The 17,589-nt window shown below is 29.9% G+C and overlaps 1 protein-coding gene across 1 annotated transcript in view; it reads left to right on the top strand.

Moving 5' to 3' along the window:
* The window catches only part of TCF4 (transcription factor 4), a 106,096-nt gene that overhangs the window by 70,581 nt on the left and 17,926 nt on the right, over window positions 1-17,589 (top strand). The window contains exons 6-8 of the mRNA XM_030969480.1: window positions 4,962-5,026; window positions 7,610-7,736; window positions 8,557-8,606. Coding sequence (XP_030825340.1) covers window positions 4,962-5,026; window positions 7,610-7,736; window positions 8,557-8,606 — 242 coding nt within the window. The remainder of the gene's footprint in view (window positions 1-4,961; window positions 5,027-7,609; window positions 7,737-8,556; window positions 8,607-17,589) is intronic.

The raw sequence follows: 17,589 nt of genomic DNA, 5'->3' as shown, positions 1-17,589 counted from the left end.
GAATGTAACGGAGATCAATAGATATCAAGAAATCTCATTAAAATAGATCACGTCTATAAAAATAATAAAGAAATCAGTAAATAGAGAAATAATTAGAAAATGTAATCTATAAATAAATGATTCGCGGCTTCTTTAATTTAGAATTATGTAAAACTCTCCTAAAAATCGAATGCAGCCATAACTGTGGGAAAATCAATGAACGGATCGAAAGAGATCGAAAATTAAGCAGCAAATAAATCAATCAATATGGAAATCATTCGAAAATGTTATTTGTCAATGCATGATTCTCCGCTTGTTTGGTTTTCGTTTAAAACGATCGAAAATTCTCCTCAAAATCCGATGTCGTCATAACTATAGAAAATAGATCAATATAATTGAAATATAATATATATCGAGAAATAGATAAATAAATGAATTAATTAATAAATAAATAAATTAATAATATGGAATATATAAAAATATAAAATATATCTATATAAATAAATGATTTTCTGCTTTTCCATCGAATTGAATTGATCTCAAATTCTATTCCAAATGGAAAATATCTATAAATATAGAAAAATAAAGAAATCTATTAAATTTTTTTAAAAATTAAAAATATATACATAAATAAATAAATTACAAATATAATTATATATATATAAAAATAAAGAAATAAATGATATAAATAAAGGATTTTCTGCTTTTCCATTGGAATCGAAATGATCGAAAATTCTATTCCAAATGGAATGTATCTATAAATATGTAAAAATAAAGAAAACTATTAAAAATTTTTTTAAAAATTAAAAATATATCAATAAATAAATATATAAATAAATAAATGATATCGATATAAAGGAATGATTCTCCGCTTTTTGGTTTTAATTAACATTATGTAAAATTCTATTCCCAAATAGAATGTATCTATAAATATATAAAAATAAAGAAATCTATTAAAAATTTTTTAAAAAAATTAAAAATAAATATATAAATAAATATATCAATAAATAAATGATATCGATATAAAGGAATGATTCTCCGCTTGTTTGGTTTTCATGAAAAATGATCTGAAATTCTCTTCAAAATCTAATGTAGACATAATTATAGAGAACTAGATCAATATCATTGAAATATAGAATATCTAGAAATAGATAAATAAATAAATAAATTAATTGATTAATTAATTAATGAATAATACGTATATAAATATAAAAATAGATCGATATAAATAAATGATTCTCTGCTTTTTCGTGGGCATCAAGATGATCTGAAATTCGATTCCAAATAGAAAATATCTATAAATATAGAAAAATAAAGAAATCTATTAAAAATTTCTTTTAAAAATTAAAAAGATATAAATAAATAATATATATAAATAAATGAATGATATCTATAAATAAATGATAAATTAATGAAAATTATCTAAGGTTCTATTCAAACTAGAATGTAGACATAAATATATAAAAATATATAAATGTAATTACAATGTAATATATATTGAAATATAAAAACAAAGAAATTAATAAATTAATAAATGTAGAATATGTATATATATAAAAATGTGTCGATATAAATAAATGATTCTCTGCTTTTCCATCGTCTTCAAGATGATCTGAAATTCTATTCCAAATAGAAAATATCTATAAATATAGAAAAATAAAGAAATCTATTAAATATATTTTTAAATAAAATTTTTATTAAAATAAAATATATAAATAAATAAATAACTTATAAATAGAATTATATATATATATAAATAAAGAAATAAATGATATAAATAAAGGATTTTCTGCTTTTCCATCGTCATCAAAATGATCTGAAATTCTATTCCAAATGGAATGAAATTTATTTAAAAATAAATATATCAATAAATATAAAGAATAAATGAAAAATAAATGAATGATTTGCTTATTTTAAAATTTTTCCCAAATAAATGTATAAAAATTAAAAATAAATATATAAATAAAATATATAAATAAATAAATGATATATCAATAATAATATGAATGATTCTCCGCTTGTTTGGTTTTTAATGAAAAATGATCTGAAATTCTCTTCAAAATCTAATGTAGACATAATTATAGAAAACTAGATCAATATCATTGAAATATAATATATATCTAGAAATAGATAAATAAATAAATAAGTTAATTAATTAATTAATTAATTAATAATACGTATAGAAATATAAAAATAGATCGATATAAATAAATGATTCTCTGCTTTTCCGTGGGCATCAAAATGATCTGAAATTCGATTCAAAATACAATATATATAAAAATATATAAAGAAATCTATTAAAAATTTTTTTTTAAAAATATAAAAATATAAATAAATTATAAAAATCTATAAAAAAAAATAAATGAATAATGATATAAATGAATGATTCTCCGCTTTTTGTGGGCATTAACATTATGTAAAATTCGATTCCCCAAATAGAATATATCTATAAATATATCAAAATAAAGAAATCTATTAAAATTTTTTTTAATTAAAAATAAATCTATAAATGAAATACATGATAAATAAATAAATGATATCCTTTTGTTTTAATTAATGAATGATTCTATTCCAAAATAGAAAATATGTATGCTTATATTGAAAATGAATCTATGAAACTTTTTTTTAAAAAAATAAAAATAAATCTATAAATAAGTATATAAATAAATGAATGAATCTATTAAAGAATATTTCATAATTGGTTTTATTAAAAATAAACAGAAAATGAATAAAAAATGTTGAAAATAAATAAATAAATGAATGAATAAATAAATAAATCAATAAATCAATCAATCAATCAATCAAAATATATAATATTTATATTAATGAAATGATACATCGGAATGATTCGCTCTCTGCGGTTTTGTTTTAATTACCATGATCTAAAATTCTATTCCAAGTGGAATATCAATCCATAAAAAGAAATATATTAAAATATAATAAAATTTTGAAAGAAATCAATATAGATCATTAAATATATAAAGGAATGATTCTCTGCTTTTTGGTTTTAATGAAAACGATCTAAGATGCTATTCCAAATAGAAAATATAGAAATAAAATAAAATTAAATTAAATTCAAAGATATCCTTGATATAAAAGTAAGAAATCAATAAATAAACATTAATATCTAATATTAATAAAATGATACATCGAAATGATTTCGCTCTCTGCGGTTTGGTTTTAATTACCATGATCTAAAATTCTATTCCAAGTGGAATATAAAAATAAATATATGAAAAAGAAAGAAATCGATTCAAAGATATTAAATTTTCAAAAGAAATACAGAAACAAATATATAAATAAATATATAAATAAATAAATAAATAAATAAATAAATAAATAAAAAATATATAAATATATATAAAAATAAATCAAGAAATGAAATATATATCAAGAAATGACATATATATCAATAAATGATTCTCGGCTTTTTTTTTGTGCAATTACAAATATCTGCAATTCCATTCCAGGCAGAAGATCGACAAATAGATCGAGACGAAGAAAGAAATAAAATTATGGAATTGATAGAGAAATATATATGAATAAATAAATCTATATGAAATAGCGATGTCTAGAAATAGAAATTTTTTTTGTTTGTTTTCATTCCAATTAATAAATTTTGTTTAAAAATATAGATCTAAATACATGTGTATATGTAAATAAATATAAATATATATATAAATATGTAAATATATGTAAATAAATAAAAAGATATATGAATATATATATAAATAAATACATATAAATAAATATAAAGAGATATAAATATATAAAAATAAATATAAATATGTATAAATATATATATCAAATATATATATAAATAAATTTTTGTTAAAAAATATATAAATAAATAAATATATTAAAAATAATAGAATATATATATAAAAATATAAAAAGAAATATATAGAAATATAAAATAAAGATATTTAAATAGGAAAATGAAGAAATAGGAAAATATAGAAGATATATGTCAATATAAGGGTAAATAAATCTATAATAAAATAAAATAAAATAGAATAAAATAAAATAAAATAACATAAATAAAATAAAATAAAATAAAATACAATAAAATAAAATAAATAAATAAAAATAAAATAAAATGAAATACAATACAAAAATAAATAAAATAAAATTTATAAAAAAAACAAAAAAAATAAAATAAAAATAAAAAAATAAAAAAAAAATAAAATAAAATAAATAAAAAAAATAAAATAAAATAAATAAAATAAAATAAAATAAAATAAAATAAATTAAAATTAAAAAAAATGGAAAATAGAATAGAATGGAAAAAGATCAATCAAAGAAATAAAATAAAATAAATAAAATAATAAGATAAAATATGGAAATAAAGAATAGAATAGAATAGAATAGAATAGAATAGAATAGAATAGAATAGAATAATAAATAAAATAGAATAAAAATAGAATAAAATAGAATAAAATAGAATGAGAAAATGAAATAAAATAGGAAAAAATTAAATAAAACAGAATAAAATTAAATAAAAAGAGGAAAAAAATGAAAATAAAATGCAATGAAAGAAGAAAAAAATAATAGAAAATAAAAAATAGAGAATAAAATAATAAAAAAATAACATACAGTGAAATTAAAGACAGGAAGAGAAAATAAAATACAATAAAATAAAATTAATTCCATTCATTAATTTGAATTTTTCTCTCCATTTCCCATTCATTAATTTGAATTTTTCTTTCCATTCATTAATTTGATTTTTCTCTCCATTTCCCATTCATTAATGTGAATTTTTCTCTCCATTTTCCATTCATTAATGTGAATTTTTCTCTCCATTTTCCATGGATTAATGTGAATTTCTCTCTCCATTTTCCATGGATTAATTTGAATTTTTCTCTCCATTTTCCATGGATTAATGTGAATTTTTCTGTGCAATTTTTGTCCTTTCAATTTGAATTTTTCTCTCCGTTTTTCCCATGGATTAATTGGAATTGTTTTCCCCATTTTTTTGCCAGGTAAAACAGAACGAGGTTCCTACTCCTCGTACGGTCGCGATTCCAACCTCCAGGGCTGCCACCAGGTGAGGGGAAAAAAAAATCCCAAAAATCCCCAAAAAATCCCCCCAGAAAAACCCCAAAAAATCCCCCAAAAATCCCCCAAAATCCCCCAAAAATCCCCAAAAAATCCCCCAAAAATCCCACAAAAATTCCCAAAAAATGCCCAAAAATTCCAAGAAAAAAATCCCAAATAGTCCCAGAAAAATCCCCAAAAATCCCCAAAAAAAATCCCCAAAAGAAATCCCCAAAAATCCCTAAAAAAACCCAAAAAAATCCCAGAAAAAATCCCCCCCAAAAAAATCCCTAAAAATCCCCAACATTCCCCAAAAAATCCCCCCAAAACTCCCCCAAAAATTCCCAGAAAAATCCCTAAAAATCCCAGAAAAAAATTCCCGCAAAATCCAAAAAAAATCACAGAAAAAATCCCCCCAAAATCCCAAAAAATCCCAGAAAAAAAACCCCAAAAAAACCCAAGAAATCCCCCCAAAAAATCTCCCCCAGAAATCCCCCCAAAAAATCCCCCAAAAATCTCCCCAAAAAATCCCAAATCCCAAAACCACAAGATCACAAAAAAATCCCACATAAATCCCAAAAAATCCAAAACAATTTGGAAAAAAACCCCAAAAGATCCCGAAGAAACCCAGAAAAATCCCCCAAAAATCCCTAAAAATCCTCAAAAAGTCCCAGAAAAATCCTCAAAAAATCCCCTCAAAAATTCCCCAAAAATGCCCCAAAAATTTCCCCCAAAATCCCTAAAAAGTCCCAGAAAAAATCCCCCAAAAATCCCTTTTAAAAACCCAAAAAATTCACCAAAAATCCCCCCCAAAACCCTGAAGAATTGAAAAAAAATCCTCAAAAAATCCCCCCCAAAAATAAAAAATCCACCAAAAAATCCCCAAAAAATCCCCAAAAGAAAACCCCAAAAAATCCCAAAAAATCCCCCAAAAAAAATCCCACAAAAATCCCAAAAAATCCCCAAAAACCCAGAAAATCGCCCCAAAAATCCCAGAAGAATTTTAAAAAATCGTCCAAAAATCCCCCCCAAAATCCCCCAAAACTCCCCCAAAAATTCCCAAAAAAATGCCCAAAAATTCCGCCAAAAAGTCCCAAAAAAATTCCTAAAAAATCCCCAAAAATCCCAGAAAAATCCCCAAAAATCCCCCAAAAAACCCAAAAAATCCCAGAAAAAATCCCCAAAAAATTCCTAAAAAATCCCAAAAAAAATCCCCAAAAATCAAAAAAAAATTGAAAAAAAATCCCCCAAAACCCCAAACCTTGAATCCCCAAAAAATCCCCAAATCCCAAACCCCAAAATTGGGATTTTTTTTTAGGATTTTTTGGGGAATTTTTGGGATTTTTGGGGGATTTTTTGGGGATTTGGGGATTTGAGAATTGGGGATTTTTGGGGATTTTTTGTAGGTTTTTTGGGGATTTTTTGGGATTTATTTGGGATTTTTTGGGGATTTATTTGGGATTTTTTGGGGGGATTTTTTGCAGATTTTTTGGGATTTTTTTGGGATTTTTTGGGGATTTCTTTGGGATTTCTTTGGGGATTTTTTTGGGATTTTATTTGGGATTTTTTAAAATTTTTTGGGAGATTTATTTGGGATTTATTTGGATTTATTTGGGATTTTATTTGGGATTTATTTGGGATTTTTTGGGGATTTCTTTGGGGATTTTTTGGGATTTATTTGGGATTTTACTTGGAGTTTTGGGGGATTTGAGTTTTGGGGATTTGGGTTTGGGGGATTTGGGTTTTGGGGTTTGGAGTTTGGGTTTTGAGTTTTGGGGGATTTGGGTTTGGGGGTTTTGGGTTTTGGGGTTCGGAGTTTGGGGGATTTGGGTTTTGGGGTTTGGAGTTTTGGGGTTTGGAGTTTTGGGGATTTGAGTTTGGGGCTTTGGAGTTTGGGGGATTTGGGTTTTAGGGTTTGGAATTTTGAGGGATTTGAGTTTTGGGGATTTGGGTTTGGGGGTTTTGGGTTTGGGGGATTTGGGGGTTGGGGGGTTTTGGGTTTGGGGATTTGGGTTTTGGGCTTTGGAGTTTGGGGGATTTGAGTTTTGGGGTTTTGAGTTTTGGGGTTTGGGGTTCAGATTTGGGGGATTTGGGGTTTGGAGTTTGGGGGATTTGGGTTTTGGGGGATTTGGGGTTTGGGGATTTGAGTTTTGGAGTTCAGATTTGGGGGATTTGGGTTTTGGGGTTTGGAGTTTTGGGGTTTGGAGTTGGAGCTGCCCATGGATCAGGATCAGGATCAGGGTCAGGATCAGGATTGGGTTTGGGATCGGGTTTAGGATCAGGATTAGGATCCGATCCCATATTTCCGTGTCCCCCAGCAGAGCCTGCTGGCCGGGAAGCTGGAGCTGCCCATGGATCAGGATTAGGGTCAGGATTGGGATCGGGTTTGGGATCGGGTTTAGGATCAGGATTAGGATCAGCTCCGTGTCCCCAGCAGAGCCTGCTGGCCGGGGAGCTGGAGCTGCCCATGGATCGGGATTAGGATCGGGATCAGGATCGGGATTAGGATCGGGTTTGGGATCAGGTTTAGGATCAGGATTGGGTTTGGGATCGGGTTTAGGATCAGGATTAGGATCAGCTCTGTGTCCCCCAGCAGAGCCTGCTGGCCGGGGAGCTGGAGCTGGCCACGCCCGGGGCGCTGTCCCCCAGCAAGCCGGGCTCGCAGTTCTACCAGTACGGGGGCAGCGCCCGCCGGAGACCCCTGCACGGCTCCTCCATGGGTGAGTGACCCCAAAAACCCCAAAATCCTATAAATCCCATAAATCCTAATGACCCAGAGAGCCCTGCACGGCTCCTCCATGGGTGAGTGACCCCAAAAACCCCAAAATCCTATAAATCCCCGAAATCCCAGAAATCCCAGTGAGCCAGAAATCCCACAAACCCCATAAATCCTGTCCTTATCCCAGAAATCCCAGAAATCCCAGAAATCCCATAAATCCCAATAACCCAGAGAGCCCTGCACGGCTCCTCCATGGGTGAGTGACCCCAAAAACCCCAAAATCCTATAAATCCCATAAATCCCATAAATTCTATACATCCCAGAAATCCCATAAATCCCATAAATCCTATACATCCCATAAATCCCATAAATCCCAATGACCCAGAGAGCCCTGCACGGCTCCTCCATGGGTGAGTGACCCCAAATCCCAGAAATCCCAGAAATCCCAAAACCCCAAAATCCCAAAACCCCAAATCCCCAACATCCCCCAAAATCCCAAATCCCCAAAATCCCAAAAACCCCAAAATCCCAAATCCTAACAAAAAACCCCAAAACCCTAATCCCATTAAAAGCCCATAAAAACCCAATTGAAATCCCCAAAAATCCCCCAAAAGATCCCCCCCAAAATCCCATTAAAATCCCATTAAAATCCTATAAAACCCCATACAAACCCCATACAAACCCCATACAAACCCCGTACAAACCCCATACAAACCCCACACAAACTCCATACAAACCCTATAAAACCCTATAAAACCCTATAAAAACCCTATAAAAACCCTATAAAAACCCCGCTAACCGCCGCGTCCCTTCTGTTCCAGAAGTTCAGACAAAGAAAGTTCGCAAGGTGCCCCCGGGTTTGCCGTCCTCTGTAAGTTACGGGGTTTGTATGGGGTTTGTATGGGGTTTGTATGGGGTTTGTATGGGGTTTGTGTGGGGTTTGTATGGGGTTTGTGTGGGGTTTGTGTGGGGTTTGTATGGGGTTTGTATGGGGTTTGTATGGGGTTTGTATGGGGTTTGTATGGGGTTTGTATGGGGTTTTATGGGGTTTTATGGGGTTTGTATGGGGTTTGTGTGGGGTTTGTGTGGGGTTTGTATGGGGTTTGTGTGGGGTTTGTGTGGGGTTTTATGGGGTTTGTATGGGGTTTTTATAGGGTTTTATGGGGTTTTATAGGGTTTTTATACGATTTTTATGGGGGTTTTATGGGGTTTTTATGGGGTTTTTATGGGGTTTTTATGGGGTTTTATAGTTTTTTAATGGGGTTTGTGTGGGGTTTGTATGGGGTTTGTATGGGGTTTGTGTGGGGTTTGTGTGGGGTTTGTATGGGGTTTTTGGGGTTTGTATGGGGTTTTATGTGGTTTGATAGGTTTTTAATGGGGTTTTATGGGGTTTTTTTGGGGTTTGTATGGGGTTTTTATGGGGTTTTATAGGGTTTTTATAGGATTTTTTTGGGTTTTTATGGGGTTTGATGGGGTTTGTGTGGGGTTTGTATGGGGTTTTATGGGGTTTTTATAAGATTTTTATAGGATTTTTGGAGGGAATTTTATGGGGGTTTATGGGGTTTCTATGGGGTTTCTATGGGGCTTGTATGGGGTTTGTATGGAGGTGTATGGGGTTTGAATGGGGTTTTATGGGGTTTGTGTGGGGTTTGTGTGGGGTTTTATGGTTGACATTGATGCGCCCTCATTTGCATACAATATTGATCTCTACATAGCCTCATTTGCATATCGCTCTGATATCGACGGTACCTCATTTGCACATAAGAATATTGATTGAGCCTCATTTGCATATCATTCTGATATCAATGTAACGCATTTACATATCATATTGATATCGATACCAGCTCATTTGCATATCATTCTGATATCGACTACCTCTTTTGCATATCATTCTGATATGAGCCGCTTCATTTGCATATCACTCTGGTATCGATTATGTCTCATTTGCATATCATTCCGATATTGAGGCCGCCCTATTTGCATATCACAACCTCATTTGCATACCGTTCTGCTATCTCCGAGCTCATTTGCATATGATTCTGTCGATACACTTTATTTGCATAAAATCACCACAGCCTCATTTGCCTATCATTGATAATACCTCATTTGCATAGAATCCTGCTATTGACAGGCCATCATTTGCATATGATATTGATTCTCATTTGCATACCATTTTGATATTGATTGTGCCTCTTTTGCATATCATTCTGATAATGATACTGCCTCATTTGCATGTAATATTGATACAGCCTAATTTGCATATCACTCTGCTATTGACCACACCTCATTTGCATATAATTCTGGTATCAATACTGCCTCATTTACATACCCTTGTTCTATTGACCACCTCATTTGCATATCATTCAGCTATCGGCAGCCTCATTTGCATAAAATTCTGATATCGACACGGCCTCATTTGCATATCATTCTGATAGTGATCCTCCCTCATTTACCGATAGTTCTGATATTGAGTGCCGCTCATTTGCATATCATTTGGATATTGATGCCGCCTCATTTGCATATCATTGTGATACCGATACTGCCTAATTTGCATACCATTCTGATTCCGATAGTGCCTCATTTGCATATCGTTCTGATATCGATAGAGCCTCATTTGCACATCACCGATATTGAAAGTGCCTCATTTGCATATAGATCTAATATCGATAACACCTCATTTGCATATCAGTCTGGTATTGACACGGCCTCATTTACATATAATATTGATATCTATGCCGCCTCATTTGCATATAGCATTGATATTGGCAGCGCCTCATTTGCATATCAGTCTGGTATTGACACGGCCTCATTTGCATACCCTGATATTGACAGAGCTTCATTTGCATATCATTCTGGTTCCGACAATCTCCTTTGCATATAATTCTGATATTGATACCACCTTATTTGCATATCATGGTGGCATTGATACCGCCTCATTTGCATATAATAGTGATATCTCGGTGGCCTCATTTGCATATTTTTCTGATATCGATACCACCACATATGCAGATTGTTCTGCTATTCATTGCAGCTCATTTGCATATAATTTGGCTACTGACCCCACCTCCTTTACATATAATTCCGATATCAACAGCGCCTCATTTGCATATTGTTCTGATATCAACACCGCCTCATTTGCATATCATTCTGATATTAACAGTGCCTCATTTGCATATCGTTCTGATATCGATACCGCCTCCTTTGGGTAGAGTTTCGATATCAACGCTGTCTCATTTGCATATGATTTGAATCTCGAGACCGCCTCATTTGCATATGTTGATGATACAGATCCAACTTCCAATTCCAGAGGGGAAAATTTGGGAATAAAATTGGGGGAAAATTCGGGAAAATTGGGGGAAAATTTGGGGAAAAATTGGGGAAAAATTTTGGGGGAAAATTTGGGGAAAATTTGGGATAAAAGTGAATTTTTTTGGGATAATTATGGGAAAAATTGGGGGGAAAAAAGGGAATTTTGGGGGGAAAAATCAGGAATTTTATGGGAATTTAATGGGATTTTAATGGGATTTTAATGGGATTTTTATGGGATTTTTATGGGGAATTTTTATGGGATTTTTGGGGATTTTTATGGGAATTTTTTTGGGATTTTTGGGGGGATTTTTAATGGGAATTTTATGGGATTTTTTTGGATTTTGGGGGGAATTTTGGGGGATTTTAATGGGATTTTTGGTGGATTTTGATGGGATTTTAATGGGATTTTTGGGGGATATTTATGGGATTTTTTATGGGAATTTAATGGGATTTTTTTGGCGATTTTTATGGGATTTTTGGGGGGATTTTTTTTGGCATTTAATGGGATTTTAATGGGATTTTTGGGGATCTTTATGGGGAATTTTTATGGGATTTTTTAATGGGAATTTTTATGGGATTTTATGGGATTTTTGGGGGGATTTTAATGAGATTTTTTAGGGGATTTTTATGGGGATTTTTATGGGATCTTTATGGGGAATTTTTATGGGATTTTTAAAGGGATTTTTATGGGGTTTTTATGGGAATTTAATGGGATTTTTATGGGATTTTTTGGGGGATTTTTACTGGGATTTTTGGGGGAAATTTTATGGGATTTTTTGGGGGATTTTTAATGGGAATTTTATGGGATTTTTAGGGGACTTTAATGGGAATTTTATGGGATTTTTAATGGGATTTTATGGGATTTTATTGGGATTTTTAGGGGATTTTTGGGGCATTTTTAATGGGATTTTTTGGGATCTTTTTGGGGAATTTTTATGGGAATTTTATAGGATTTTGGGGGGGATTTTTAATGGGAATTTTATGGGATTTTAATGGGATTTTTGGGGAGATTTTTATGGGGCATTTTTAATAGGAATTTTATGGGATTTTTCATGGGATTTTCATGGGATTTGTAAAGGGATTTTTTGGGGAATTTTTATGGGATTGTTGGGGATTTTTATGGGAATTTTTGGGGATTTTGGGGGGTTTTTAATAGGAATTTTATGGGATTTTTAAGGGATTTTTATGGGATTTTTTAATGGGAATTTTTTGGCATTTTTAATGGGAATTTTATGGGATTTTGGGGGGAATTTTAATGGGATTTTTGGGGGAAATTTTATGGGAATTTTATGGGATTTTTTGGGTATTTTAATGGGAATTTTATGGGATTGTTGGGGATTTTTATGGGAATTTTTGGGGATTTTTTGGGAATTTTAATGGGATTTTAATGGGGATTTTTGGTGGATTTTTCTGGGATTTTTTTGGGATTTTTATGGGATTTTAATGGGATTTTTTGGGGGATTTTTATGGGGATTTTTATGGGATTTTTGGGGATTTTTAATGGGAATTTAATGGGATTTTTATGAGATTTTTTGGGGATGTTTATTGGGATTTCTTTGGGTATTTTAATGGGAATTTTATGGGATTTTTGTGGGATTTTTATGGGATCTTTATGGGGAATTTTTATGGGATTTTTCGGGAATTTAATGGGATTTTTAATGGGATTTTTATGGGATTTTTAATGGGATTTTTTTGGCATTTTTAATAGGAATTTTATGAGATTTTTTTGGGATTTTTATGGGATTTTTGGGGGTTTTTTTGGGGATTTTTATGGGATTTTTTGGGATTTTTATGGGATTTTTTGGAGTTTTTTGGGGATTTTTGGGTTTTTGGGGGATTTTTATGGGATTTTTTGGGGATTTTAATGGGATTTTTCTGGGACTTTTATGGGATTTTTTTGGGGTTTTTTTTGGGAATTTTTTGGGATTTTTATGGGATTTTTGGGGGTTTTTTCCCCCAATTTTCCCCCTTCCCGACCGCGACCAAAAACCCCCAATTTGGAGAATCAGCAGAAGGGCTGCTTTGCATTTTTAATTTAGCAACTAACAGATGCATACATTTGCATATTAATGAGTTGCAGAGGAAACCACGCATACCTAATGAACTTTCCATGGATGGAGCTGGAAAAATCCTAAAAAAAAATTTTTAAAAAACCCCCCCAAAATTTGGGATTTCTTAAAAAATATTTCCAAAAATTTTTGGGGAAAATATGATCCCAAAAAAAGGGAAATTTAGGGGTTGAATCCCTATTTTTTGGGGATTTTTTGGGGAATTTTTCGGGATTTTAAAGGGATTTTTGGGGGATTTTTAAGGGATTTTTTTGGGAATTTTTAGGGAATTTTGGGGATTTTTTAGGGAATTTTTGGGGAAATTTTAGGGATTTTTTAGGGATTTTTTGGGGATTTTTGGGGATTTTTTGGGGGATTTTTTAGGGACTTTTCGGTGATTTTGGGGGGATTTTTAAATTATTTTTTGGGGATTTTTAAGGGATTTTTTGGGGATTTTTAGGGATTTTGGGGGAAATTTGGGGGATTTTTAAAGGGATCTTTGGGGGATTTTTTGGGATTTATTTGGGATTTTTTTACGGATTTTTATGGAATTTTAGGGATTTTTGGGGGGATTTTAAAGGGATTTTTGGGAGATTTTTGGGGGATTTTTTAGGGGATTTTTGGGGGATTTTTAGGGATTTTTTTGGGAATTTTTGGGGATTTTTTGGTATTTTTGGGGGATTTTTTGGGATTTTTGGGGGATTTATTTGGGATTTTTCAGAATTTATTTGGGGGATTTTTGGGGGATTTTTAGGGATTTTTAAGGGATTTTTTGGGGGATTTTTGGGGGATTTTTAGGGATTTATGGGAGATGTTTTAGGATTTTTTAGGGACTTTTAAAGGATTTCTTGGGGATTTTTAGGGGATTTTTAAAGGATTTTTTAAGGATTTTTAGGGAATTTTTTAGGGATTTTTTGGGGATTTTTAAGGGATTTTTTATGGAATTTTAGGGGATTGTTTGGGGAATGTTTGGTGATTTTTTGGGGAAATTTTTAGGGATTTTTTGGGGGATTAATTGGGAATTGTTTGGGAATTTTTAGGGATTTATTGGGGATTTTTTAAGGGGAATTTTGGGGGGAATTTTTAGGGATTTTTTGGGGACTTTTTGGGGAATTTTTTAGGGAATTTTGGGGAATTATTTGGGTAATTTTTAGGGATTTTTTGGGAATTTTTAGGGATTTATTTGGGACATATTTGGGACATTTTGGGGAATTTTTTGGGGAATTTTGGGGGGATTTTTAGGGAGAAATTTTTAGGGATTTTTTGGGACATTTTGGGGAATTTTTAGGGAATTTTTGGGGAATTTTTAGGCATTTATTTGGGACATTTTGGGGAATTTTGGGGGAATTTTGGGGAATTTTTAGGGATTTTGGGGAGATTTTTTGGGGATTTTTGGGGATTTTTTTGGGGAGTTTTTTTGGGATTTTTGGGGAATTTTTGGGGGAATTTTTAGGGATTTTTTAGGGAATTTTAGGGATTTTTGGGGAGAATTTTTAGGGATTGATTCGGCTTCACCACCGGAGCCGAACGCGCTCGGAAGCCGAACTCCAACCCGAACCTTTCCGAAGCCACGCTCGAATCTGATTGGCTCCGAACTCCAACTCGAAGCTGATTGGCTCCGAACTCGAGCGCTTCCAAACTCGAAGCTGATTGGCTCCGAGACCGAGCGGCTCCGAGCGTTTCCGAAAGTTGCCGATCTTTGCCGAAGGCTTCCGATGTTTGCGCGCCCTCCTGTGGCCGCAGCGTGTATTGCAGGGGGGCGATTTTCCCGCCTTTTTTTTGGGAATTTTCCCGCCTTTTTGGGATTTTCCCGCCTTTTTGGGGGGGGGGTTGGGGGAAATCGATCAATCGATGGATCGATCAATGGATGGATCGATCGAGGAATATTGGTCATCAATCAATAATCAATAATTAGGATCGGTAATAAATCAATGAATGAAGAAAGGAATGAATCGATAATCAATCAATATTAATAATAAGGGAATCAATCAATCAATAACCAATCGATCAATTGATCGATGCTGGTAATAATCAATAACTAAAGGGATCAATCAATAATTAATCCATCAATATTGGTAATTAATAATCAATTCATCAATATCGGTAATAAGGGAATCAATCGATCACTCAATATTGGTGATGGGGAAATTAATTAATCAATAGAGGAATCAATCAGTAATCAATCAATCAATATCGGTAATGAATCAATCAATAATCAATAATCAATAAATCAATGATGCGATAAGGAACTCAATAAATCAATCAATAATCAATAATAAATCAATCAATAATCAATTAATCAATATTGGAAATCAATCGATCAATCAATCAAATCAATCAATAATCAATTAAATCGATAATGAATATTAATAACCAATCAATGATCAATAAGTGAATATTAATAACCAATCAATAATCGACAAATGAATATTAATAACCAGTCAATAATCAATAAATTAATATTATTAGCCAATCAAGAATCAATTATCTAATGAATATGAATAACCAATCAATAATCGATAAATGAATATTAATAACCAAGAAGAAATTAAATATCTAATGAATATTAATAACCAATTAATAATCGATAAATGAATATAAATAACCAACCAATAATCAATTTATTGATAATGAATATTAATAACCAATTAATAATCAAGAATCAATAAATAAAGAAAGGAAGAAAATCGATCGCGATTAAATATTCAAATGAGCCCCTCATGAATATTCAAGCTGGAATTTGCATACATTTGCATAACGCTATAACAGAGGGAATGTGACTGATCGATATTAAATATTGATTAATCAAATAAAATTAATAGGGAATGAAATAAAATTAATGGGAATTAAATAAAATTAATAGAGAATTAAAATTAATAGGAAATTAAATAAAATTAATAGGGAATTAAATAAAATTAATAGGAAATAAAATAAAATTAATAGGGAATTAAAATTAATAGGAAATTAAAAAAATTAATAGGGAATTAAATAAAATTAATAGGAAATAAAATAAAATTAATAGGGATTAAATAAAATTAATATGGAATGAAACAAAATTAATAAGTAATTAAATAAAATTATTAGGGAATGAAATAAAATTAATAGGAATTAAAAATTAATAGGAAATAAAATAAAATTAATAAGAAATTAAATAAAATTAATAGGAAATTAAATAAAATTAATAGGAATTAAAAAATTAATAGGAAATAAAATTAAGAGGAATTAAATAAAATTAATGAGAATTAAATAAAATTAAGAGGTAATTAAAATTAACAGGGAATTAAATAAAATTAATAGGGATTAAATAAAATTAATAGGGAAATAAAATTAATAGGAATTAAATAAAATTAATAGGAAATGAAATAAAATTAATAGGGATTAAATAAAATTAATCGTGAATTAAATAAAATTAATAGGCAATAAATAAAATTAATTGGAATTAAATAAAATTGGAATTAAATAAAATTAATCATGAATTAAATGTAATTAATAGGAAATAAATGAAATTAATAGGAATTAAATAAAATTAAGAGGAAATGAAATGAAATTAATAGGAATTAAATAAAATTAATGGGAATTAAATAAAATTAATAGGAATTAAAAAGTAATTGGAAATAAATTTAATAGGAATTAAATAAAATTATTAGGGAATTACATAAAATTAATAGGAATTAAAAATTAGTAGAAAATAAAGTAAAATTAATAAGAAATTAAATAAAATTAATAGACAAATAAAATTAATAGGAAATAAAATAAAATTAATAGGGAATTAAAAAAATAATAGGAAATAAAAACTAAGAGGAATTAAATGAAATTAATTAGAATTAATAAAATTAATTAAAATTAAATAAAATTAATTAGAATTAAATAAAATTAACGGGAAATAAATAAAATTAATAGGGAATGAAATAAAATTAATAGGCAATAAATAAAATTAATTGGAATTAAATAAAATTGGAATTAAATAAAATTAATCATGAATTAAATGAAATTAATAGGAAATAAATAAAATTAATAGGAATTAAATAAAATTAAGAGGAAATGAAATGAAATTAAAAGGAATTAAATAAAATTAATGGGAATTAAATAAAATTAATAGGAATTAAAAAGTAATTGGAAATAAATTTAATAGGAATTAAATAAAATTATTAGGGAATTACATAAAATTAATAGGAATTAAAAATTAGTAGAAAATAAAGTAAAATTAATAAGAAATTAAATAAAATTAATAGACAAATAAAATTATTAGGAAATAAAATAAAATTAACAGGGAATTAAATAAAATTAATAGGGAATGAAATAAAATTAATAGGGAAATAAATGAAAGAAATGAGGAAAAATTAAATTAAAAATAAAATTAAAATCAAATTCGAAATTAACGGGAAAAAAATATGGAAATTAATTAAGGAATCAAACACGAAATTCATAATAAAGAAATAAAAATTGAAATTAAAATTGAAAATCTGGAGGAATGAAATGAAAAGAGAAATAAAAATG

Source organism: Camarhynchus parvulus, chromosome Z (assembly GCF_901933205.1).
Source record: "Camarhynchus parvulus chromosome Z, STF_HiC, whole genome shotgun sequence".
NCBI classification, from domain to species: domain Eukaryota; kingdom Metazoa; phylum Chordata; class Aves; order Passeriformes; family Thraupidae; genus Camarhynchus; species Camarhynchus parvulus.
This window is presented reverse-complemented; position numbering and strand designations above follow the sequence as displayed.